The 26,824-nt window shown below is 43.5% G+C and overlaps 1 protein-coding gene across 5 annotated transcripts in view; it reads left to right on the top strand.

Moving 5' to 3' along the window:
- ANK3 (ankyrin 3) overlaps nt 1-26,824 on the top strand; it is a 333,606-nt gene that overhangs the window by 242,340 nt on the left and 64,442 nt on the right. For 3 of the 5 annotated variants that reach the window (XM_057368385.1, XM_057368382.1, XM_057368386.1), the window contains exons 18-25: nt 78-176; nt 9,673-9,771; nt 9,869-9,967; nt 10,279-10,374; nt 13,367-13,439; nt 13,635-13,697; nt 19,892-20,015; nt 22,916-23,018. In XM_057368385.1, coding sequence (XP_057224368.1) covers nt 78-176; nt 9,673-9,771; nt 9,869-9,967; nt 10,279-10,374; nt 13,367-13,439; nt 13,635-13,697; nt 19,892-20,015; nt 22,916-23,018 — 756 coding nt within the window. The remainder of the gene's footprint in view (nt 1-77; nt 177-9,672; nt 9,772-9,868; nt 9,968-10,278; nt 10,375-13,366; nt 13,440-13,634; nt 13,698-19,891; nt 20,016-22,915; nt 23,019-26,824) is intronic. The other 2 variants (XM_057368383.1, XM_057368384.1) reach the window with 1 other exon arrangement.

The raw sequence follows: 26,824 nt of genomic DNA, 5'->3' as shown, positions 1-26,824 counted from the left end.
TCACTRATACCTGAATTCACCTTTTAGTATCCATGTGCCTCCTCTGAAGCCTCTGACTTGTTTTTTCYGATTTGCAGAGTGGACTGACGCCCCTCCACCTGGCTGCTCAAGAGGACAGGGTCAATGTAGCAGAGGTTCTTGTTAACCAAGGAGCTGCTGTTGATGCCCAGACAAAGGTACAGACACCACTGTCAGCGTGAAATATTCCCTGTCAGGCACTCATGAGCCTCTAGACAGCACTAGTAATTGATGGCAGGGTGAAACTGAAATCGGAGCAGAGGAGCATTCCTTGTAATAAATTATTGTAGAATGTATTCTGAAAACTGAAGGCCCGTAAATTTGGTGTTTAATGTCAAGCTCAGCCTTTGAGCAGTAAGCTTCTTTCTTGCCAAATGTTTAGATCAATATAGATTTAGATTGTATCCTGTTGCTGTGCTTCACTGAAGGTAAGTGGGATTGATCTGCTTTTTGAGTAAGGAAACTTCGACAAAATCTTGAGCTCTCTCTCTAGAGAGTCATATAATCTTTTGCTCTAGGCATAATCTCATCTGCTTTTGGTATTTTCCACATGTTGCATGTTACTTTCCATTTGGCTGACAGTAAAAACGAAGCACAGGAGAACTGTTACTGAAAGTATCTGTGTTTACGGCAAAAGAAACAGTGCCAATGCAATTTAGATGTTCCAGGCTATTAAGGGTAAAATACTTTTTCCTGTGATGTAAGAGACTTTATGAAACTTTTAAAAACTTCTAAAAATTTTGTGAAAATAGCTTCCCCTGAGCTGGTGCTAAATATCCATCCATAGGCATGCAAGTAAAGCCATTTTTGTCACAGATTTCTCCCCTTTTCCTACATCTTGGCTCAACCTCCATGACAGGGTGCCTCTGAGTTTCTAAGACACATTTTTTTTTTGCAAAGCATAGCCCTGATGGAACTATTTCATCATAGGGTACATTCTAGGGAACTGACTTTTTCTGTTGTCCCAAGTCAAGATTAAACCATTGTTCTTCTGGTAGTAAATATTTATCTATTAGATTGTCAGTAAATATTGTTCTACCTTCCAAAATAATATTGAGATTAAACATTTATCTCTTGAGGATAAATCTGAAATTCTTTGTCACTATTATCTAATATGAAATATAATSTGCAGTGGTGGTCCATTAAAGATTTACTTGCCTAAAAATAGTTTTACCTAAAGCAAATATTTGGACTCCTAAATGCCAGACCTGGATTTCCAAGGTGCTTGGGGATGGCTTTTGAGATCCCCAGCGATGACACCACCCACTTCACAGTATTGCTTTTGAAGATCAGTGTCCTGAAGAAACCTTTTGCAGAAGTGGTTTTATGCTCCCTGCTGGTGTCCAGTGCTCAGAGTTGGATGGTAACGATCTCAGTGTTGAGAGATTACAACTTGTTGAGTTGATTACTCTTACATTCCTCATGCATTGTCCGGATCTTGGAGGCGTTCCTTTAGCTGGGCAGGAAATCAGTTGAGATCAAATGCTTTGACCGTGGCAGATCAAATCAGCCAAATGAACCGTGTCTCCCACCCTGACCTGCTCCCATTTGCAGGGTAGTGCGTTTCACAGCTCTCTGCTGTGTTTGCCCTGAGTTCAGTGCTGTGCTTGCACTCCAGGRATGCCCAGGTGTGTCAGACTGCCCAGCAGTATTATCATGTTACACTGGCAGCTCAGAAAGGGCCAAGTCCATCATCAYGTCTGGCTGCAGCTCAGCTGATTATGGTCTGTGGCAGAGGGAAAAGTCWTTGCTATCTGATTTTTCTACCATGTAATTCCAACTGTACCACCTACTGATTGCAATAGCATAATCCTGACATAAACCTGCAACAGTCGTGCTAAAATCCCAGGAGCTTCCCCAGGTTTATACTTYGGTTAAATACCCTCAGCCTGTATTTTAAAGATGAATCACTCAGGGTGTTCATCTGCCAGATCACCCAGTAGCACATGAGGTCTGCCCTGCTTCATTCTTTGCYCAATTTCCTCAGATGAATGTGGTTGCCTTCCTAGATATAGTTTCTACCTGGTTTTGGTTTCAGTAGCAAGACATTGCAGAACCTGTTCTTTTAATTTGGCTGGAGCTGAATCACCTCCCAGGCCACAGGACTCTCTGAGTGTTTGCTGTTCCCCTCTGTGCAGTGCTCTTGCCTGTCCCACAAATAGTCTGAGGACACATTTATACCAACAGGTGCAGGCAGACCCACGTGTTTGCTCTGCCTGCTCTCCAGTGCCCAGATAGGATCCCATTCTGGGCTGCAGTGGATTTTTAGCCCGTTAGGGTGGTGGGGATGGCAGGCAGGGCATGTCTGCTGGCTGTCAGGGCCAGCCTGGCACCGCTGCAGGAGCTCTGTGCTCAACTTCAGCCTGGTGGGGCAGGCAGGCGACTCTGTAGAGACACATGGAAAAGGATCTTCACTTTATCATTCTGAGTCCTCCTCTGTGTGGAGCTGAATTTCTTAATTGCATCTCTGAAAATTGACTGAGTCATTAGGAAGAACGGGGGGGAAATGCAGTCATATTTGACTGTGTGCAGCATGAATCCTGTCTGTCAGTCATAGTCATGTAATGTTAGAGAAGTCACCCTCGTTCCTCAGTCCTGTCTGTTGGTAGTGTGAATAAAGAATTGTTTCCCTGTACACACTTGCTCCCTTGGAACTGCTCTGTGATTGTTAGGAAATGGGGCAGGGCCTTGTAAGTCAGGTGAAGTCATGCTGTATTTAGGCAGGACCACTCTGGGGTAGAAGTCACCTGTGTGGGGGCGTTTTCCATCCTGTAGGGGAAGGGCACCTGCAGCAGCTCATCCTCCCATCCACCCCACTGTCAGTCCTCCCTGCTGCAGGGCACTGTCTGCTCCTTGGGAAYGGAGTGCCCATGTGCCTTGTAGGAKTCTAAGAGTGGAATGAGCTCGATGCTTATGCCCTGGYATGAGCTTGGTGCTTTTCCAGTGGCTTCTGCAGGGTCCCATCTGCTGGATTTGTGCAGCAGAGAGCCCTCCAGGCTCTGCAGAGCCAGCCACACAGAGATTGTGTGCCAGAGATGCGCTCGCTGCTGCCTCTGAGTGAGACAAGTGCCAATGTGGTGCTGGGTGTTTTAGCAGGGAACAGCTTCTGGATAAACTGATGATCACTTTGAGTTCTTAAGGAAAAAGCTGRAAAGCCCTGAGCTGCTGCCATGAAGGAGAAGTGTTAGGCTGTAAGAACAGCCATACTTTGACCCCATGGTCCCTACAGGTGAAGGTTTGATGAGTGGCTCTGCAGTCACAAGCTCTCCCATTTAGATGGATTAACTGTTCTATGGGAATAAAAGGTCTGTGCATGCTGCCTCTAAAACCAGAGGCGCTGGGGGACGAGATAAGCAACAGCTGAGTTGGCTTTGGAGGCACTGTTGCTATGCTTGCATGTTTGCACGGTCCTGTCCAGCATGTCCAGTTCACACTCATTCCTTTGGACGTGCAGCAGCAGAGATGTGGCAGCCGTGCCTTGAGAGGCAGTGAAGCAGCACAGCTCACAGTGACAKTGCACTGGGGATCTCTGCCATCAGCAGTGGCACCACTAACCTTCTGTTTTCTTCCCTCCATTTCACATCCATGTGCTTTCCTTACCTCAGTTTTTATGTAGATGAATATTCAGTAGCGCTTTTTTTGTGTGTTTTATTTATTTGATTTCTCTCCTTATCATATTTCTCATTTTCCCAGGATAAGCGAGCACAGGTTACATCACTCCAGCACAGTACCTGTCAGCAGGGGGAGAACACTTCTTATCATTTAACTTCATATCAGCAGGTCATTGAACTCCTGAGTAGGGACCAAAGAACTATCATCTTCCTCCTCTGSTACATGTTCCTGAGTCATCATTTATATATAACTTACCCTCCCTGTGGAAACATCCAGAGTCTGCAGTTCTGACCCTGCTCACACTCTGAGGGCTGCCCACCCTTGGGGRATTTTCAGGTGGTTAAAGGAGAAGATGGGGCAGAAACACATTTTGCATCTTGAAGCTGTAGCAGGGAAGAAAAAAATCCAGTATTGCAGAAAATCACTTTTACAGGGGATTAATCTGTGTGATTAGGATMAGTTCTGGCTATAAAGCTTATGAGCATTTTCAAAATTGTCCTCAGACATGAACAATTGCATCTGTGGTTCTCTCTTGGGGTAGTTTCCCTCCCAAGAAATTTATTTCCTGACCTTTGTTGTAGAAAAAGGCATGAAAGGAAGAGCAGCTGCTGGGTTTGAAGTCCATTTATTAATAGTGTTGTGGGATCCTTCTGGTTGTGCTGCATCAATTAACTAAACAGCCTCTAATCCCAGAGCTGCAGGAGTCTAAATCAATGCTGAAGGGTAAACAACACTGGTGTGGCAGGCCAGAGCTGGAGCCTGAGAGGCCAGAAGGCTGCTCCTGCCTCTTGAAAATGAGCTTTTGTTATGTGGTTTAAACTCTGCCACGTTWGAAAATGCACTTCAGGTGGTAAAGYTTCAGAGCTGCTTCAAAACCTTTCACGTTTAGAGGGCTTTAAAATTGAATTTAGTGTTGACAGAAGGCCTATTAGGGTCCTGCAGCAAAGGCAGCAGCTCTTGTCGATTCTGACATTACATTTGTGTGCCTGAATTTAGATAAGCTGAGAGTTTTTGATGCTGAAAATGTGCTATGCAGTGTCATATTTAACACAAGGCTTGCTCATCCCTGCACAATCATATTGGGAGTTAAAAACCASTCTGAAGCCATGGCTGCAAGCAGATATTCCTTCTCTGGCACTCATGCTGAGTGCAAAAAGCTGTCCTGGTCCATGTGATGTTGCTTTTGTTTTCAGGGCTTTTGTGCTGGTGGTTGGCACTAGTAAATATTATTTCATGGCTCAGCAGGTCTCCACATGTCATTTTCCCACTGTTTATCCCATGGGATAGTTGTAGGATACAGCAGTGCTGTGAAGGAYTGATCAGAGAAAGGTGCTGTTTCCATCAAGGATGAAAAGCAGAGTTTGGAGCTTTGATTTCAGCTCAGGTTTGTTTAGTCAAAGTCACTGCACTGCTCTTGGTGTTGGGCCTCCCATGGGGGAATCGATGCTCTCACAGGYCCTGGCTGATGACTGTCTGGAAAACAGAGCCAGAATTAAACTGTCTTTTGTTTCTAAAGCTGTAGTTTTGGTGGAAGGTAATGGTGGCTGAGAGGTCACTATGTTGTTTTGCAGGTTGAGCTGGGATTTGTATTTCAGAWTTATTCAGGTCTGCCTGCTTTGTTCTGACAGGAGCCCCATAGCAGCCTGAATTCAGCAACCCAGCTTTTCCATTGGAATATCTAATTTTCAGATGCAGGAAGAGATAAGAAGGAGGCAGGGAGGAAGGGAGGGAGGGGAGTGCTGTAGAGAAAAATCTTCATACAGAACAAACACTCAAATACAGACAGGTATCTTCAGTTTATCTTCATGGTGCATTATCTGTCTCTCCTTGGCTCTTTGTACATGCTCAGTTGTTATCAAGGCATTTCTGTGGAAATTTCCAGCCTAATAATGTGCAATAATGAACCTTTGCAAGGTACTGCAAYGTGTTAGGCCCTGATTCAGCAAAGCAGGGAAGTGTGTGTGTGTACACGTAGGTTTGCCTGTTTCATTCAGCCAGGGTTTTGTGATCTTTGGATCTAAAGCAATTTCTAGCCCTATAAACAATAATGCTGTAGCTTCATTGTCTGACATTTACAGCAGAAAAACAAAAACAGAGCAGCTTGAGAGTCAGCATGACTAGAAAGAGACAGTAATTCAAGCTGTTAAGATTTATGGTTATTGCCAGTGGAGGATATTAAAGTAATTCACTGACATGATATACAAGACTTGTGATAATTCCCCTCAAAAAAATTGAAGGGCAGGAGAATAAGGGATGCTTTGTTTTTGTGCTCCATTAGAACTGGTAAGTTGAGTATTTCTGATTTTATTTTTTGTTGGCACCTATTCTTGTGGCTKTTGGTAAGCCCTTCCCAGCTGCTGACTCCCATGTTGCTGCTCGTTCCTCAAAACAGCCAGAAGGTGATGTGTGGCAGAGCTGTGCTAAACAAAAGCYCTGATTTTCTTGGAAGTAACTTTTTCAATATTAGGCTACCTTCTAAATCCCTTAGTGCTTTTGCCAGTAATTAGAACTAAGCCTGAACTGCTGTGCAGAAATTTAGATAATTGTGGGGCTGGGTTTTGTTGTTGTTTTGTTGGGGTTTTTTTTTGTTCTTTTTTTAATGGGGTTTTTGTTGTTTTGGGGTTTTGTTTGTGTGTGTGTGGGTTGAATTATTAATATCTTTTGAAGCGAAATATTTTAGCCTCCCGGGCACCTTTCTATGTAGAATGAAAGTCGCAAACTCAAGTAGCCTTGAGAATTACTACTTTTATTGTTAATTTAATTGTGTGATTGTGGAATTGTTAACAGAGAACCTGATTTCTGTGGGTATCTTGGGGTGACATTATTACACCTCGCTGWGCTGGAAGGAGTTGAACGCAGGAATTTGTGCTGTAGCTGAGAAGTTGAGGAAAGCCTTCCCCAGTTTCAGGCACTGAAGGGCATTTTGCTCCCTGGTTTTGTTGTGGCTGGGAACGCGGGGATGTCCTGTGGTGCCCGCTGATGGCCAGCGTGCCCAGAGAGCCTTGTCACATCTCTGTCACTCTGCTGCCAGGAGCTGACAGGAGATGACCACAGGCCATGGCTAATGGAAAAGAGAGCTCTCAGGAGCCTCCAAGGGCCTCAGGGAGGGAGGGGACTGCTGTTGGGCCACCAGGGCAAGCAGGTGCCCACATGGCTGCTGGGGACACATACGGTCCCTGCAGCTGGAGCTCCTTTCAGTGCACACCCCTCCAGCTGCCACCAGGACAGCAGCAGAGGAGCTTCAGAGCTCCTGCTTCACCCTCAGCTGGGTTGTGACCCTGGAAGTGGCCTGATTTCCACCCTTGGTTGGGAGGGGAAAGAGAAAAAGCTTTCATTTGGTCACTGATGTGAACAGCAGGCTGGTCAGGAGTGACAAAGAGCATGAATAATTGCTCCTGCAGCCATTTCTGAAGGTACCAGGTGTACCTCTCTAGATATACCACGTGCAGGAGGAAACCTGTAAACATTGGGGGTTTCAYAGCTCCCTCAGTATTCATTGTTACAGGCTGGAGAGGAGCCTTTGCAGATCGCTTCAAAGGGAAAGCTGCAATCAGCTGGTCTTGGCTCTCTGATATGCTCCAGATTTTAATGTTTTAGGGTTATTAGCAGGGGGTTCTTAGCAGGTGGTCTTTGACTTTGGATTTCATCTCTCCACTTGGTTTTATGCTGATTTTTTTTTTTTTGACCTTGCTGGTCCCATTAAGAGGCCTGTATTTTGAAGCAGGGGAAGGGAATTAGGATCTTTTAGGAGGAGGTCTCCCAGCCTTATTTTTTTTAACTGTTTTTKAACTGTTTTGATAGCTTGGCCATCCTTTAATCTGCGTTTGGCCCATGTAGAGGCAGGAAGCTGTGTTTGAAGGACATGGCTGAGAGTCAGCATCCTGCTGAAGAGTCAAGACTCTGGACAGCTCAGGGAGCCCTTCAGATTCAGACTCYGGGCACTCCTAGGAACAGGAAGTTATTTCACCAACCCTAAACTWACAATATCTGTAAGATGAGGTCCCWGTGTTCAGYTCATKATTACATTTAAGCCAGTGCTCAGGCTTCTACCTCTGTATACAACTGTTCTGTGCCGGAAAAGTTTCAAGGAGTCATTTGGCATCGGATCCAATGCTCACACAAGTCAGCAGAAAGTTTCATTCTGCTGATGCCAATGGAATTTTGATTCAGTGCTGTTTCTGGCACTGATTAACTCATCCTAGTTGTCAAGGTTGCTAGTTTCTTTAGATGGCAGAGGGTGTGTAATTAACTGGAAAATAATGACACACCCTAATTTAAAGTAACTGTCGCTGTCTCCTAGCATGTGTTAATACAACTGAAATGAGGTAACATTGTGTAAAGTTGCATCAAAGGTGAAGTGAAACGGAAAAAAAATGGTGTGTCTAAACCCATGGACACTTGAGACTTCCCTCTAGGGGAAATAGCTCACATCTGAGGCTTTCTTTTCCTTTCTCCTGAGCAGCTTTGACTTCATGGTTTGAACACACGTAGTGCTGGCTCCTGAGCCCCAGGCTGACCTTGGACTTGAATCCTCGGTGCTTTTGACCAAGTTGTCTGAGCTGAACACACCTCACTGACACAGATGTTAAAATGAAGGGTGGCGCCAGGTTTTTATTTTCAGAGCAGGGGAGCAAAGGCATTTGTTTCACCTTCAAACACTGATAAGAGCAGCAAGTACCTGGTCAATACAAGACCAGCTCATCTTTCAGTGTTTCTAACCAGAAAGTTGGCTCTTGAATCTACTTATTGTTCATGGGCAGATACCATGGTCGGAGTCTGTTACAGACCACCCTCCCAGGATGAGGAGCCACCTGGAACATTCTCTGAGCAGCTGGGAGAAATCTCACAATCCTTGTGTCTTGTTCTTGTGGGGGGCCTCAAGTTAGCAGATGTCTGCTGGAAGTGCAACATAGCAGAGGGAACAGTTTAGGAGGTTCCCGGAGTGTGAGGAACAGAACTTCCTGATCCAGCCAGTGAGTGACACAATTAGGAAAGGCTCCTGCTGGATCTGTGCTTGGAACAGAGCAGGACTGGGTGATGTGATGGGCAGGCTGTCTTGGGCACAGTGATCACAAAATGATCGGTTTTGGTTCTTGGAGAAGAAGGGGGATCAGCAGAAAGAGCTGCCATCTTCCAAAGGGCAGATTTGGACCAGTGCAGGAGACTCATTGAGAGTCCCTGGGGAGCCAATCCTGAAGGGGTAAAGAATCCAGGAAGGATGGAAGTGCCTCAGGAAGGAAATCTCAAAGGCGTGGAAGCAGGACACCCATGTGTGCCAAAAGATGAGCTGGCAGGGAAGAAGAGTGGCCTGTCTGAACAGAGATTTTTGGCTGGAACTCAGGGAAAAAAAAAAAAAAAAGCCAACAAAAAAGGGTTTCTGACCTTTGAAAGAAGGGACAGGCCACTTGGGAGAACTACAAGGATGTTGTGAGGTTATGCAGGGTGAAAATTAGAAGGAATGATGTCCAAATAGAGCTTAATCTGACTGCAGCTGGAAAAGACAACAAAAAATGTTTTCATGAATACAGTAGCAACAAAAGGAGGGCTAAGGAGAATCTCCCTCCTTTATTGGATGTTGGGGAAACACTGGCGAAAAAGGAGGAAAAGGCTGATGCACTCAGTGATCTTCTTTGCCTCAGTCTGTAACAGTAAGACCGGTTGTTCTCCAGGTACCCAGACCCCTGAGCTGGGAGAGAGGGATGAGGAGCAGAATGAAGCCTCCATAATCCACGGGGAAATGGTCAGTGACCGACTGCACCACCTGGACACACACACACCCGCCTGTGGGCTCAGATGGGATCCCACCGAGGGCACTAAAGGAACTCCTGGAAGCATTCACTGAGCACTTTAATTGACTTTCATGAGAAGTGTCGTTTTTTCCAAGGCTGGAGGATTTTCCACATAGGCCAAAGGAATAAAGCTTGATGGGATTTTTCCTGTTTCATGCCTGTTTCATTTTTCTGATTTTTTTTTTAACTTTTTTTTTTTGGTCGGGGCATGCACGTGATACTCTGATTTACTAACTGCTGATGTTCACTCTAGATGGGATACACTCCTTTGCACGTTGGCTGCCACTACGGAAACATTAAAGTCGTGAACTTCCTTCTGCAACATTCTGCGAAAGTGAACGCCAAAACGAAGGTGAGTGCCCTGGCTGGTTGTGCTGAGGCTGTGCTCGCTGTGAGTGCTCTGCCCACCTCATCCTTGCCTTTCCTTGCCTTTTCCTTGTTCCTCACAGAACGGGTACACGCCGCTGCACCAGGCAGCACAGCAGGGACACACTCACATCATCAACGTCCTGCTCCAGCACGGCGCCGCGCCCAACGAGCTCACTGTGGTAAGTGCTGGGCCTGCAAAATGTGCCTGCTGGGACTGGAAAAGAGCACAGGAAGCCTGTTCTCATCACCCCCACATCCTCTGCACCATCGTCTCTTCCAGAATGAGAGGAGGAAACATCCGAAAACCTCCTCATTCTCATCCCATTTCATCCCACTCATCTATCCTGCTACCCAAAAATGTATTTCATGTCAATCAGAAAACGTAAACTTTTTTTTTTCTTTCATCGTGCGTTCTTGTCTAGTTAACTAGCAGTTCCTACAGTTCTCTTTGGTAACGTTCCACTTCTGTTACGAATGTTTCAATTGCTAGAATGGAAACACTGCCCTCGCCATTGCTAAGCGACTTGGCTACATTTCAGTTGTTGACACATTGAAGGTGGTGACAGAGGAGACCATGACTACAATTGTAAGTACAGCTTAGCTCYGTGGGGAATGGAAGAATTTTTCCAAAGCCAGAGTGTAACTATAACTAAACTTTGTTTAGATACGTGACTACTGCAATTCCAGTCACCTATTTCCTTTCAGCAGTATAAAGCCGGTATTAAGTTAAATATGAGATGTTTTTATGATAGTAGGAAGTATGAGGATGTACCCAGAAGGAGCACCAACTGAGGATAAAATGGCCAGTATGAAGGGCTGGTCAGAACTGTAGTGTTTCCCCCACAGTGTTTATCCACTCATCTCCTTGTTTAGGGAACAAGTTTGCAGCTGAAAGATGTTCAAGGCTTGTGTAAGCAGAAGCTGCTGCTGTCCTTAGGGAGCATTTCCCAAGGGTCTGATGGTTAATTTGACCTAAGGGAATCTATTCCAATATAGAAAAAAAAAAGGTAGGAATTTACTAAAAAGGACGTCACTGTGTGGTTTCTGGTACCTTCCATAGGATGGTGAAGGCTGTGACTTCTGCAGCCAGCGACAGCCAGCCCCTGCAACCCCAAATATCCATCCCTGACAGGGATGTGAACTCCAGCTTGTCTGCTGTGCCTCTCAGAAAGCACGAGCCAGGAGACACTGATGGGAYTAGCAATGGTCAAACATTACCTGCTGTCAGAAAAATTCATAGAACCCAAAATATTTCTCAGAAGGATCTTTTGTTCACTAATGTTTTGCCAAACTGCTCTCTGAAGAGAACAGTTCTGTGAGGTGARGCACCTCCATGCACAACCATACTAATAAAGCCCAGACTGTGTCTGGAAGATCAGAAATTCAGAATATTTGCTCCAAATTGCTTTTTCCTTTCACCAACTGTTTTTATKCTTCTGATTAAAAAGATAAAATGCGGTGTATGTGGTTTTAGATGTATTGGGGTGGAAACACAGTTACTGTGTGTGTTCCATGTTTTGTCATCACCCCTTTGTGTGGTCTGTCTGTGCARGCAGGTGGTTGCAATATGATGAGCTTTTTTGGATGGCAGGCAGATTTTAATTCTGTTACTGCATGCACCTTTACTTCCTATGAATTTCCTGGCTGTGGTCTATAATTCAGTAGTTTACAGAAAATCCATCACATGAAAGGCAAATTTAGTAAAATAAAATATAAAGGAACATACTAGAAAATAATGCTGGTCTTTTTTTCCSCTTACACATTCTCTCTATGCTTTCTCAGGAACGAATTTCTCTTTAGAAAGATTCCAAAATGGTTTTCCCCAACCTGAAAAATTTGATGGTGAATGTTATACAGCAAAACTTGAATGATTGCCTAGTGTACAATTGGGTAACTGCAGGAAAGCAACACCTTTATGCTAAGAACTCCCAATATCACAAGGTTGTTCTTAGCTTTTAGAATTGAGAAGATGGGGGGTTTTTGTGATGCWTAAAGTGGCTGATATTTATGTTCTGTAGATGAAGATCAGAGAGATGGTGGGTCAGGCTGTGAATTGTGCTGGAGGAAGTGTAAGATACTGAAAGACATATGCAACTCCAAATACCTACTCTCAAGAGAAGCCTAGAAATAATTTCCATTAAAATCAGAATATGCTACTTATCAGTGTGTAATTTTGAGACTTTGGAAGTCTAGATGTGAAATCTGATTTACAACTGAGGGTCTTAAAAATTCGGTTTGACGGCTGAGACTTGTATTTTGAGGCTTGTGGCTGAACAACTCCCAAAGCTAAATTTAAAGAAATCAGGGATGAACATAGCTAATTTTACTGTGATTTATACTCAAACACCAATAAAAAAAAATTCCCATAGTACCTGACAAAAAGAGTCCTGTGATTTTACTAGTTTAACAGTGTGTTAAAAATCTTTGCAAGTGATTCCCACAAAATGAATTGCATGAGGCTTTTTATAAGTTTTGTAGTGTTTGAGCATGCAGGAGCTCTTCTGCCTGTATCAAGTGATGGCAGTAACCCAAGAATCATGAAATGCCAAGTGAGTATTCATAAGGACAGAAAATAAACGGAARTCTTTAAAAAGAAATGAAAATGGAAGGGGTGTTTTGCTCTCCTAAGCTTGTTAATGATTTCTTAATTGTGTATGAAGCATGAAAAGTAATGGTCATTTAAAAAAATACAATATAAAATCCCTATAAAGATTGGAGTGGGTTTTGGTGTAGGGTGGGGTTTTGTTTGGATTTTGTTTTGGTTGGTTTGGTTTTTTTCACTGTACCCCTTGAATAGTAACTCTGCAGTCTCTTGTCTGACCCAAACCTTTACCAGTGGTTGTTGTGCTGGAAAGTAAAATATTTATATGCATGGCATTCATGGGATAAAGGTATTCTAGGAACAGATTTCAGGCACTCATAACNTTTTTTTTTTTTTTTTTTATTTTTTTTTTTTTTTTTTATATTGGACTTTGAGTCTAAATCAATATAAACATTGGGATGAAAATCATCCAAACACTTCTGAGTGTCTTTCATGCATAAATCCCTTCAGGGGTATCACTTTGCCTGCATGTGGCTACAATTGTTCCTATTTGTGGGAAAAACACACAGTTCATGCTGAGGCAACTCTGAAAAAAAATCGTATAAGTTCAGCCTGCTCCCAAATTGCAGAATTCTTCTGATGTCAAAGGAGCAATACTTCTCTCAGAAAGTTTGGTTTTACTGGAGATGACATATTCCTTGCTTTAGATGACAACTTAAAATTCTTATTAAACGTGAAGCTCATTTCAGTATATTTGATTGTTCTTTTAGTATCCTCATCTTGGCTTTCAGCTCATGCTTTTTCTGCTATGACAATGTGAACGTGATTTAAAAACCAAATACGATATGGCCTATTTCTGCAGTCTTCTTAATGTATAGTTCAGTGTGTCTTTAAAATTGAAAGTGAATAAGAAGCTAAAAAATTAAGTCTTGTTTTTCTAACAGCAGATAATTTTCTTGCATTTTGTTTTTAAAATAAGTAGAATTTTAATATAAATCATGCCTGTGCTCTGAAGTCACTTTTTTTYCTATTACAGACTGTTACAGAAAAGCACAAAATGAATGTACCTGAAACCATGAATGAAGTTCTTGATATGTCTGATGATGAAGGTATGAAGAATTAAAAAAAAAAAATCTTTTTCACTCTTAGTTGTCATAAGAAACGTCTGTTTAAAAAAAACAAAACTAACACACATTATTAGTTGGATACGGTCATTGCACATTTGTTATTGTTTTACATTGATTTTGTTGACACATCGATAGTGTATGCTTTTCTTAATTATTTTGTTTATTTAAATCATGCAGTTCGTAAAGCCAATGCCCCTGAAATACTCAGCGATGCTGAATATTTGTCAGATGTTGAAGAAGGTATTTGTGCATTTTTGTATTGCACTGATTTTTAACTTAAGCCTCTTCCTTTAATTTCATCTGTCTGAAAATTAATCCTTTCAGATAATTTTCTTATTATCCCACTAACAATAACTTCTGCTCTACAATTAAGAACGCTTTCAAAAAATCTTTAAGCTATTGCTGATAATCCTCTAACTCTTCTTCTGAATTCCTTACGATTTTTTAATTGAATTACCTTCACTTTTCTGAAATAATMATTTTGCTGCTGCTTCTATAAAGCTGTTTTATTGTTTTAACTGAAAAATTCAATACTGGATAAAAGGCTAAAATATCAAAACACTTTGGAAGAAATGGCTGATAGTGGAAGTAAATGGCAGAAAGGATGAAATTCTTGGGTGTTTTTTAAGCAAGTGACCATGTTMAATTTTCTTTGTTTTCTTTAGTCAGTCTCTCTTACTTCATCCCTACTGGTGTATTTACTTTTAATTTTCATAGCACTGAAGCAGCAAGGTGTAAAAGATATTTCCATCCTTTGTGTGCAGCTCTTGTTTAATTCATGCAATTGAGGCTTTTGGTTTGTTTCCCATCTGCCATTGTGTTCTGTTCCAAATGGATCATGTTCTTACCATACATGGGTGTTTTCCAGAGAGTTCTCCTAGGCCATTGTCCTGCTCAAAATGCTGCATTCTTTCAGCTGACAGGAACACTGATGCATAATAGTGTGAGTTAATAGGGCGGGAACTTGCTGTGTCCCATTGCAGATGAGAAACACCCCGTGGGGAACCTGAGTGCTGGGACTAGAAGGGTAAACTGGGTTTTCTAATGTATGTGGGCAGCAGGTCATGGGGAGGGAAATTCTGCCCCTCTGCTCTCAAGGGACCCCACCAGGAGCCCTGCACTGAGCTCTGGGCTCCCAGCCTGAGACGGCCAGGGAGCTATTGGAGCAAGGAAAGGTTCCAGAGGGAGCTTGGAGCACCTTTCAGTACCTAAATTGGACCTAARAAAAGCCTGAGACAGACTTTTTGTGTGGGCATGTAGTGACAGGACAGGGAGAATGGCTTTGAGCTGAGAGAGGGAAGGTTTAGRGTCAATGTTAGGGAGGGTGGTGAGGAACAGGAACAGGTTTCCCAGCAGAGCTGTGGATGCTCCATCCCTGAAAGTGTCCAAGGGCAGGTTGAATGTGCCTCTGAGCAGCCTGGTCTGTGGAAGGAATCCTTGCCCATGGCAGTGGAGTTGGAACAGGATGGTCTTTAAGGTCCCTTCCAAGGCTGGCCGTTCTCAAACCCCACACTGAAAGGGGTGCTCACAGATCCCATAACAGGCATTTTATTCATCTGTGCTGGAGCATTCCAGCAGGTATGGCCTGTGATGAATTACAGGCTTTGGTGATAACCACTGGCCTGTCTCTCTTCCCTCACTTGCATATCTGTGAAGACAGCTCAGTGTCCCYACAGCTCCTCGGTGTCAGCAGGGTGTCTATACACAGTGCAGCCACTGACACCAGTTGAAACAAATGTGTTCAAGATGGTAAGGCATTCTGACAAATCTCAGAGCCAGGGAGCTGATTTCCAAGTGGGAGAAAAGCACAAATTTAGCAAACAAATCCAATCTCTCCCTCACTTGGCTGGTGTTCGTGTCATCAGCCAAAACTCTTCAGTGAGACAAACTCGCTGAATGGCTTCTCAATGATCCACAACCCTCGAGGTTTCTCTCACAAGAGAAATTGAAGACTTGGAAAGCAGAGACACAGAGCCCAGAGACAAATGTCAGGAAACCATTTCCTTGTGTTTTATGTCTTGCTGTGCCCACTAAATAAGTATTTACATGGGAATTGTGTAATTTCTCTTCCCTGCTGAGGACAGTTTGGTTTGGAGTCAAACTGATTGAGAGGAGAGATTTCTTTTTCTTTTTCCTAGACTACTCTGGCAAATCTGCCCAAATGAGGTTAAGTGCTGGGAAACTGCTGCACCACAAAACAAGAAACAGTGTTTTTTGAAAGATGTGGACATGATTTTGTGGGGGAAAAAAATGAAGGCTCACCTTCATACATAGCAGAGAGTTTGTAGAAGGGCAAAAAGAATCCAATCCATAAACCCCATCAGGTGTGGAGAGTTTAGACAGTCATTATCAAAAACCATTTATTCTTGAGCTTTTAATTTTTTTTTTAAATTTGGCCTTCAGTAGGTAACAAACTTCTGGGTGTAAACCAGGACACCTGTTTTAAACCCATTTAATGGAGATTCCTGTCTCAATAGGAATAAGTATCATGCTAATCAATCCCTGGGAGATTAGCCAGATGTCCTAACAGAGCATGAATGCACACTGCCTGATCCCTGAGTTGGTGCTGGGATGCAGCAGTTTAAGTGCATTTGAGACAGGTCAGCACATCACGAGGCATGAAAATCTGTTATTGGTCATTTTGGGAGGGGTTGATTTCTTACATTTTTAGGCTCAGTTTTCAGAGTTTCTTGGGCTCTGTAAAATTTCACAGGTTCATAAACATTTCAGTGGTTTGGTATTGGCTTTTCTCCATACTTTTGTGAAACCAAAACCTTGGCTACAACTTGAAGCATCCTCCTTTTCCCTGTGACTCCACCTCTTCTGTCATCAAGACAGCTCTGGACAGGCCGTGTTGAAGGAGTGGCATAATTTTCAGGTATCTTTAGCAAAGCCAAATGACAAATCCTCATCTGGATCCCAGCCTATGATTAAATTTTGTCTGGGACTTCTCCCAAGCCACACGATGCCTTCTCTCCCGCTGCCAGAGAGCCTGAATTTCTCACTGGCCTCTAAAAAGAACACCTACTCTGTGCTCCTGAAATTCCCAGCTGTAGCAGAACATGCTGGGGGATCAGAAAAATGGGGAAAACTTGGGATTAGAAAGGTGATAAGAGGTAAGGAAAAGCTTCTTGGGGAAAAAAAGAGTAAAAACAGTAGAACCTTCTATCCCAGAAAAATAAAAACAAACAAACACATGAGGGATAGGCAAGAAATGGGTGGAAAAGTGCTTKCTGCCTCTCCAGAAGTCTAAAAATAGGGGGCATGAGTGAAACCAGCAATAGCTGGATCCAGCTTAAAAGGGCTGCCCCTCCTGCAACAGGCAATTTACTTTTATGACTTCTCACACAGGTCCTGGGTGCAGGGAGCATGAAAAATTTGCACAAGTTCAACGTGTAACTGGAAGGATTTAAAACRGAAAAGAAAAACCCAGTTCATGACWATTCAAACCTCTTTCAGGTTTAGAAAAGATGTGCTCAAATCAGTGCCCGCTAGGAAATGTCCTGGAGAGCTTCTACTGGTCCATGTTCCCATCCTCTGTGAAGCGTGGCTGCTCTCAGAGACAGGGTACAGGAGAACCGATGGGCCCTTGCTTTGACCTACTGCCAGTGTTTTCTCCTGGACTTTGAGCTGTTTCCTACAYTTGTGAGAGCCGCGTTTACTGTGAGCAGGGACATCACGCTTCTCCAAGGGAAGGGATTGCAAAGGCAGCAAAGCAGTGCAGTGTTTTGTTTTTGTTTTTTTTTTTTATCTGTGCCTCGTTTTTTGGGCATTTCTCTATTTGTGTCAGGAGATGAGTTTTGCCTTCACTCTTCTGTGGGACCCTCTGTGCAGGAATTCCATGTGCCSTGAGCAAACACAGTGCTCGCTGTTACCTGAAGCGCCGAGGATTAGGCTGCAGCACCTAATTAAACAGAGTGGGATTGCTGAAACGTGCACCACCCATTTTGCTCCAGCCTCCCACGATCACAAAACAATGTCTGGAATTCTTTGAAATTACCACTCCTAGATGCAGCTTTTCCTTTGATGAGAGCATTTCATCAGAGTAATCCTGCCCTGGCTGGATTAGCTGCAGAGCAGGATAACATCTGATGTATTTTACAGTTCAACTGATTTTGTTTTTTATTTAATCATTCTCCTCGCCTTTAACAAACGATGYTCCTAAGGAAAATGCCTCCTCTGTTAATTGCAATAGCGTAGCGCTTGCCTTCAGGTATTGTAAAGGCAGAAGTTCCCAAATTTAGTGGCCCAGTTCGTACTTTTAAGGATCTCTGGCCCTCCCTGGGCCGTYCCTCGCCTCGCAGGTATCGGTCCGSTTTTCTCCCGGGTCACCGGAGGGAGGGCTGAGGGTGGGCTCCCCCATTGCCCGGGGGTGGGCACGGGGAGAGGCCCCGGCCGGGGAGGGCGGGCGGAGGCAGCGCCTTCCCCGCAGCCCCGAGCTCCCTGCTCAGCCCCGGCGTCAAGTTACAGAAAAACTACACCCTCGCAGCACCCCTATTTACATACAAATAACTGGAGTGCCTGCATTTATGTCACCATTCGAGAGGCTTGCCAAGGGAGGCTGTAATCCAATCAGCAGAAGCTTTAAAGGGATGTCTGCAGAGTGATTAAAAGGGGATTTTTWTTTTTTTTTAGAAAACTTTTTATTTTTTCGTTTCGTTTCATATTTGCAAAGAACTTTAATCTGAGTTGAGAGGACAAAGATGCACGTGTCTTAAAATACATACGAAGAGATCAAGATGTTAAGAAGATCTCAGTTGTTGTGTGGAAAGCGAATATGACCCCCAGGGATTCGTTTGCTTGTGCTGGTTTGGAGATTAAGTCTAAATCACTGCTTAAGGACTAATAGGACTAATAGGAATTCTTGGAAACACCAGGGAAAAAAAAAACCAAAAAAAAACTTATAGACCAGGCTGGTGAAAATGGCTTTCCAAAACAGTAAGACTTTTTAAAGTTTCACTTGATGTATGATGTTTCTGTTTCGGGTTTTTGAATGCTTTTTGGTGTATTGTGAACATTTTAATTTTTTAACTGCCGCTTAAAGTACTGGTTGGCGCTGGGCTGGAGGAGAAAGTTGGTGTGTTTGTTCGCTGTTTGCAAAGCAGTAGCTGAAGGGGTATTTTTAGACGTGATTGTTAGTTTAAAGCCMGAGCTCGCCTGTGGTTTCCTGAGTTTAGTGAATGGAAACTAGTCTAAAYTCCTTGAATGAAAGCGGGAAGCGGGAGCCCGGGCTTGGGAGTCACTCACCTTCGGGAAAGCGCTGTTGTTAAACTTCTCTGCTGTGCAGTTTAAACTCAGCGCACCTAAAASGCGTTCACAACAAAGGAGGAGTGAGTGTCGGCGAGCCGTGAGCTTACAGGGAGCGCTCTCTACTCTGTGCTGGTGAGGGAAGAGGGGGGGAAAAATCCAACAACCGCAAAAGGCATATTTTGGACTTGCTCTGTCAATGAAGGAATGTAGGTTTGCATGATGTAATGGCATGCAAATGCTCCCCGCCGGGCAGCTGCTCCGTTAACCCTTTGTGGCGCCTGCCCGCCTCTCCCAATATTTAACTTTCCTTCCTGCCGGGTTTTTTTTGGTGATAAAACAACCCGGGATGGCTTTGTGTGTGGATGGCCGTGTCCCACGTGTCCCGGCGGTGCCCGGGGTCCCGCCCCGCTCCGGGGTTCGCTGTGCCCGGGCCCGGCTTTGTTCCGCGCCGCAGGGATGGGATGGGGCTGCACCGCCCCATGGGAACAGCAGCCTTGGGGAAGCGCTTACCTTCGGACATCAGCCTGGCAGTGGGGAGCAGTTCGCTAAAAAAAAAAAAAAAAAAAAAAAAAAAAAAAAAAGGAAAATATAAAAAAATCCCGTCTTACAGTTAAACTTCCAAAAGGTATTGAGAAATACTCGAGGTGGAAGGCGGGCCTCTTCCCTCCCTCAGCCTCCATTGACGCTCGCTGCACTTTCCAGGACTGGTGGGCAAACAGGCTGGCTCTCACAGCCAGGGGTTGGGTTGGTTTTGTTGCTTGGTTTGTTTTGGTTTTTTTTTTTCCCTCACGCGGCACGATCCAACTTTGTGAGCTCGGGCTTTTTTTTTTTTTTTTTTTTTTTTTTTCCTTAAGGAAAGCAAAAGCGATTGCATTGATGCAAAGTACAGGAGAACTCTTAAACTTGCTGAAACGATTGGGCAAAAGTCATCCCTCGTATAACTTTATGGGGTTTACGTCAAGGTGGAGTTCTGCTTCTTTCCCTTGCCCCCCAATAAAATTATTTTCTCAGGCACATTCAGAGGGTGGATAATTAACATACTACGTGGAAAGAGCCTTAGGGAAAGTGGGGGTGACTGGATTGATTCCTTATTGGCGAGCAGGGAAGGGCGTTATGACTTACTAAGCACACAAACATCTGCCGTACGTGTAGCTCTGATTTCAGCCTGGCTTTTGTGCCGGCAGGTGAGGATGCAATGACAGGCGACACGGACAAATACCTGGGACCCCAGGATCTGAAGGAGCTGGGAGATGATTCTCTGCCTGCCGAAGGATACATGGGCTTCAGCCTGGGRGCTCGCTCCGCCAGGTATTGTATTTGCTGTTTCTCACGTTTGGCTGTCACCACAGGTATAAGTTTTTAAAAACCAGGTGTGCTCTTCCACGCAGCACTGGAGTCTGTTTTGAASTGAAGTAGAAGGGGTTTACTTCTTTTGAAGCATATGCTCATTGCAGTTTTATTTCATATTCYTTATTCATGTTGGCTTTTTATGGCAATGATACAGAAAACTTTAGCTATTCACTTTTTCTGGTCTCTGTGCTCTGAACAAGCATCTCCAAGGTACCTCTTTGCTAGCGGTCTGCTGCTGGTCTAAAAACTGATCAAGAGCAGCCAGCAAAGCCAGGTTTCTTTTGACTACTGCTGGTCAGATTGGTGCTCACACTAGAGGGTTCCTTAGTGGGTGTGTTTTGCTGAAGAATGTAAAGACCAGAAAAACTGAATGACAATCATTTTGCTATTTGGTGCTTTTATTTCTTTAAAGATGCTATTGAGTAATCCAACTGAGAAAGATAATATTAAAATAAATACTCCCTCCCCCCAACCAAAAAAAGGCAAGTTTACCCTAAATTTGTTGCAGGGTTTAGTTTGATAGAGAATGGGTTACGTATTAYATACAAAAAACAGGCCAAAGTTTCTGTGAACCTGATAAAAGTAAAATTAATATGAAGTCTGACTAAAGCTGATTTTGACTCAGTTGTTTCTAGATCAGCATTTCAGATTTCACTTTTGAGTGTTGCTAAAGGCTGCAGTGTATGTTGCTCAAAACAGTTAAAGCTGTGTGAGCAGAGATTACTTCCATAGTCGTGGATTTGCAGTGTAGTTACTGACAGTTGAATGGTACTGGAGCTAATAATTAAACCTCATAAGCTGCAGCCCTGAGGGCTTTTTCCTATGCTGTAGTTTAAAGATCTGTTTTAAAAAGTGAGTTCATTGTCTAGCAGCAAATGGCAACTCCCAGAAGGTAAAGCTCAGATGTCTACCCTTCAGTCTTGTTTGTTATGGCTGCATTAGAAATGCAAGCATGCAGTGGAAATTTGCTCTTTGGTAGTCCCCRGCCACGTTGAGCTTGATTTACAATTTTTAGGGAAGTTAGTAAGTATTTATGAGATAATACATTCATGAGAAACGCCAAAATGCTTTTAAATAGTTAATTAGCTAGAAAATAAGATCTGAAGGGAGAATCTGRTGTCACTGTAAACTGAATTAACCAAGCTGACGTGGTGTGAGCAGGGTGATCACACAGCCCTGTGGCTGTGGTCAGCACTGGAGCAGGGCAGTGCTGGTGCAGAGGGAGCTGCTCTGTGTGCACAGCCCAGCACTGATTTACCTGACACCTCTCACTCCTCTTAGCTCTGTCCTGCATGGGTCTGAGTGCTCCTGTGCRGTGGGAGAGCAGAATTCCTCAGGCAGGGAGATCTGAGGCATCAATCCCATGTTATCTTTTCTTTGAGAGAAGTCTAATATTCCCATGCTTCTGGTTTTAGCAGTGCCATTACTATTTGTTGCTGCGTAGCTCATGTTTTGCGTTGCACATGTTATGCTCAGAGGAGACAAATACAGTGTTTTTTTCTTGTGAAGTATTTTATTTAGCCAAAAAAAAGTATTCTGTGGATGTATCTTACGCTGATTCTGAGTGTAACATTAAGAAATGAACACATTTAATATATAAGCCATCCAGCCATGACATCTTGCTTTTCCTGTCTGATTCTTTGCTTTCTATTTCTCCTGTTTCTTTTCCACTGTAAATTGCTTTAGTCCAAAAGTCAGGTAAGAAGGCATGGCATCGTGTCACATCTCYCTCATCTTTCTGCTGCTGCCATTGCTTAGCTTCATCTTACTCAGCATTAGAAAGTGACATGCTTTCATTTTGGGGAGCGGGTGGGGGTGGATTCAGCCCTAGAGAATATCCCTTTGTTATAACAAATATAACTTAATTTCTTTATGCCCTTTATCATGTAAAAGTCTGCTTAACACATGCCTATAGTGTGTAATTAAGATCCCAGTTCTGCTTCCAGCACAAGAAGGAACGTGTGCTAAGGGATTAGGGAAACTCAATTAGCAACTGCTAAATGCATGAAACACGTTGTAGAGTTTTGAGTTTGAAAAGTGTCGCTAGTTCCAAAGTGTAATATGTTGTTCGATGTTGCTTTGTATTAATTCACGTTTTTTACTACTTTATTTTGTGTCACGTAGCAAGCATGTCTAGGCCTGCAGCATGTTTTTAGCACATACCATAATGTACCTTCCAGGGCTAAATGTAAAACACTCCTACGTTGGTTTAATTGCAACACGTTAAGAGTGATCCTCGTTATTTTTAAATAGCTTAACGTGCACTAAAAAACTCCCCAAACATCACAATCTGCACTTAGTTCTCAATAAGCTGATTTATTTCTCCTTTCATTTCAAACTTATTATCCTTTCCTTTCTAACCGTAGGGATAACTACAGTGTTTGTAACAATGTCAGAAGTGGCTCAGCCACCGAGAGAATGACAGCACATAAAGCTTGCTCTTAGTTAAACCTGCTTCAGCAACCTGAGCCGTGTGGGCAGGCACTGTGACCTACCCACAGCTCCCCCGGGACCTGCCCTCCTGGGTCGCCTTCAGGATTAGGGCATGGAGATATTTATCAAAGTTCATCTAAATACCTGAATACTTTTCCAGATTTATTCTAAAACCACAACATTACTGCCAAAGCAGTAAAGCGTCTGTTGAGATTTTGCTTATGCATATTGTAGGGAAGGGAATATTTAACTATAGTCAAATACTTTTTATTCCATTTTCCTCCTTGTACTTATTTCACAGATGATGTATATTTTGCCATCTTATGCTATCCCTGGAAGTTGCATGTATTAATTTTTTTTATTTTTATTTTCTGTTCATCTCATTGTCACCCGCACTTTCTATGATAAATGGTAAAATACAACAGCCTCCGCTCCTTCAGTTCGGATAGGTCCTACACGCTCAACAGGAGCTCCTATGCCCGAGACAGCATGATGATTGAAGAGCTGCTGGTGCCAACAAAGGACCAGGTATGTGCTGGGTCTGTGCCACCAGGTAGCTGTGCTTCAGATTTGCAGGGGATTGCAGAGTGGAGCCCTCAGCTGCACTTCCAGAGGCTGTGGTTGCTCTCTTAGCTGGTGCAAGGAGCTCTCAAACTGTGGGGTTGCCACTTTGTGGGTCTGATCTTGCAAGGGGCACAGGGTGGGGCCCCAAACACTCCTTTAGGGGTCAGCTGTGGTTTTGAGTGTGGGGCTGGTTCTGGCTGAGGTCAGCGGGTGCTCCTGTCAGCCTCGTGTTCCCTGTCTCTCTGGAGTGCTTTGATAAGCTGGGAGCGACGAGTTTGACACCRAGCAACCTTTGTCCTCTCTAGACTGGGAATTACTTTGGCCTGTTCTGCCCACATGGATGGGACTCCAACTGCTGTCCTTGCTCTTCCGCTCTTGGGAAGAATTTGGCCTCGTAAAGACTAAGCTATTGTACACTTTTCAGTTTATATATCTTCCAAACACTTGTGCAATGACTAATGCAACAAAAGCAGCATCTTTTGACCTGATTRTAGCGTGGGAAAGTCTTTCCAAAAGCTGGGGATGATGGAGTAACTATGCTTTGTTTGTGAGTTCCTCAGCATTTTCCTTGGTAGACTTGCTTCAGATTTCCAAATCTAACTGAGTTACTCAAGGCTTTCTTGATACACAGAAGTCAAAGATCTGCTAGGAAGCTGAATAAAAATTCACATAAAAGTCTTTACTTGGAAAGGACTGTGGAATGGAATTGTTGTTTATATCCTGGAAGAGCATAATGTAATTGTAATGAAACACAGTTTTTTCTGCTGCTGTTTTCACAGAGCATTCCTGTATGGGGGGTTATTGATCTCAGAGGATGTTTTCATGGGGAAAAAGGTCCACAGAGCAGGACTTGCACATTTTAAACCTTGATTGTACTAGTCAATTGTACTAGTCTGTAAATTCCAGTGTGGTATAAGCTATCCAGTTTTACTGCAGCTTTTACACAGTTTGGGTAGCATTATTAGAATGGCAGAAATTGGGTTCTGTTTAGCAACAGAATGTTTATTATTAGATGGCTACTTTTAAGTTAAAYGCTGTAAACCTCCAATAACCTTAATTTGCAACAGCCATCTAGGGMGAGTTTCCAAAGCTTGCATAGCAGTGATTTTGTGGTTTTGTYTGGTTTGAAGTTATAAAACAAAATYTGCAACTACTGGCACTGGGGACAAGAAACTCTGTGTCAGAGCTGAGAGCCTAAAGCTGCTTTGATGCCTCCTAATACTAAGAACTTAATTCATTAAGTGTTCTTGATATAATGGAAATTTCAAAGGAGAGGTATAATCTCTTCAGTCTGAGAATATATTGCATTGTTCTACGATTCTGGCCGTTTTTGTGATTCCCATTAAAACAGACGGCATGGATTTAGCACCTAGGGTGCATCTTATCACATAGCAAGACTTAAAACCAGCTCTGTGCTTAACAACTCTCAAAGAATGTGGTAGAGGCAAAAAATGCCAGTCCTGTCTTGGTAAAATGGTGATTCTGTGGAAAACAAACATGAGAGCAACATGTTTCACGAGAAAGGGAGAGCAGCTAAAACTTTGTGTCATGGCTTCTGAAAAGCTCCGTGTCCTGGCAAAAATATATCCATCCTCTGGAATTCCTGTGGTTTTCTGCCCAGCCCAGCCCTAGCTTTTGGCTGAAGCAGGAGAACTGCATTTGGGAGATGGATGCACCTCTTTCTCATCCCTCTGTATATTAATGGGCTCATAGATAATCTCTGCCATGGCAGTAGGAAGCAGGGGAAAAAAACACCAACTTCTGTTCCACCAATGGAATTCACAGGAGCAAAGATCTCTGTGAAACGAATATTCTGAAAGTCCCTGTAGGAACTGAGAGGAGTTAAGGCTATTTTGGGARCCACACTACTTTGAAACAGAGTGATCTATTGCCTGTCTGTAGATGCCATTTCCTCTCCTTTAGTGCAGCTCAGACCTGTCTGGAGCTCATGGCAACAGCAAGGTCTGTTGTTGGGAATTAATTTTATCACAAACATCARTGTATAAATGAGTAAGGAGCTTTTGCAAACCTCCTGGTCAGGTTAAGATAGAAGATCCCATGGCCACTTCTGCCTGGGGTCCCCGGTGGGCCTGGGAGTCTGGAAGGAGTCAAATGAGGAAGATTTGAATCCATTCTTTACTGAACCTCACTGCCAGTGTAATACTTGGAGTGTTGGAGAAGATTTCTATTAATTCCTTAGAAGTCACAATATTCTCCATTGTTTGCATTTGGTGATTTATGGCTGACCCCATTCACAGGGAAGTCTGAATCCAGGCCACACTGTGCCTCATAACCTGGCTGGAGCAAAGTTAAAATTTCTGTGTCCTGGCGTGTTACCTTGGATGCAGCAACTCAGACTAAATCCAAATGACTTCTCTATGGAATAATTTACATCAACCTCTGAGTTTAATCAGCCAAAGGCAGGATGACTTGGGCTGTCCATTAAATAGCAGCTTGCTGAATCACTTCAGTCTGGATAAATTCATCTGGGAGGAAGCATAAACCCTTCTGTTTGCTGAACTCTGATATTACACAGCCTGGATATTGAGTTACACAACCAGCAGGATCCTTGCCAGCAGAACCCTCGGTATTTTTATACACATATTTGCATCTGAGGCTGCCACACCCTTYAGCAATGCATTTTTAATCTCCCTCTGTCCAGGGAGGGAACACTGGGAYCTGACCAAACACAGAATGGATCCTGTGATTCAGTGTCACTGACAGTATACTATCTTCTGGACTGCTTATGTTGCAGTTTACACAGGAAGACTTTTTTTATTTTTTGCCTGCATGGAAAATCCAGTGCCTCAACAGCCTGAAAAAATGAGATCCACAGATGTGTGCTGTGTGTAAGATGAGTGTGTCTGGCTATCAGCTTTTCCTACTCCGCTGCTGCACCAGGATTATTGACTGCAGGTTTTGGGCTTTTGCCTGCTCTAAATATGCCCAAAAGATCTGTTTGAGTGCTCTTGGTCAGAGAGGAATGSTTTAAAAAAAAGCCAAAGTCACCTGGTGTACAGGCCGTGTCTCAGGACAAGGGACAGGGCCGAGGAGCCCCACAGCAGTGAGCACCAATGTCAAGCACAGGTTATCGTGGAGTGATGGTATTTCCTTGGAATTTATATGGCCTTGTGTTTAGTTGTCTATATCCCACTGCTAAGGGAACATAAGCATTTTTCCTCTGTTACAGAAATCTGACCCCACATTTATTTGTTGATGTGTCCTGCTGTAGGCCTGGGCCTCAGTGCGGTGACGCCGTTACAGCTTAGCAGGCATTTCAACAATAGGCTCCAAACTGGGCTCTTCCTTTTGGCCCATTTCTTTGCTTTGTGCTATTTTTGATGATAAATTTTATCACTGAGCAAAGTAGGAAGTTTATTGCTGTGTATCTAAATTTTTTACAATGCCTGAGACAACCTGAGTCATATACTGGTATCAAAAGTAATAACGTGCTCAGTGTGAGCTCTTACAAATCACTTGGAATGGCAGAAATCCACAGCAATGGCTTTCCTGCTTAAACCACAGGGTCTCCAGGAATTGTTGGAGAACCCCAGGTATCTTATTGGAAAGAAACCTGTCTTCGTTAAACTAAATTACAATACATTTCTCAAGTGGCGCTAATTAAGTCCACTGTGGTTGCTTAATTGTCATYGTTTTGACAGCATTAATTTTACCTTTTATGGTGTATTTTGCTGTTCAACATATGCAAGTTTGCCCTTTATTGTTGCTGCCTCTGTTTGAGCCATCAGGCCTCGGGTGTACCTGCTACA

This window comes from Malurus melanocephalus, unplaced genomic scaffold, assembly GCF_030028575.1.
Source record: "Malurus melanocephalus ecotype Western Australia unplaced genomic scaffold, MMel_1.1 scaffold_91, whole genome shotgun sequence".
NCBI lineage: Eukaryota > Metazoa > Chordata > Aves > Passeriformes > Maluridae > Malurus > Malurus melanocephalus.
Note: the sequence above shows the minus strand (reverse complement) of the source record. Positions and strands in the feature narration are given on the sequence as shown.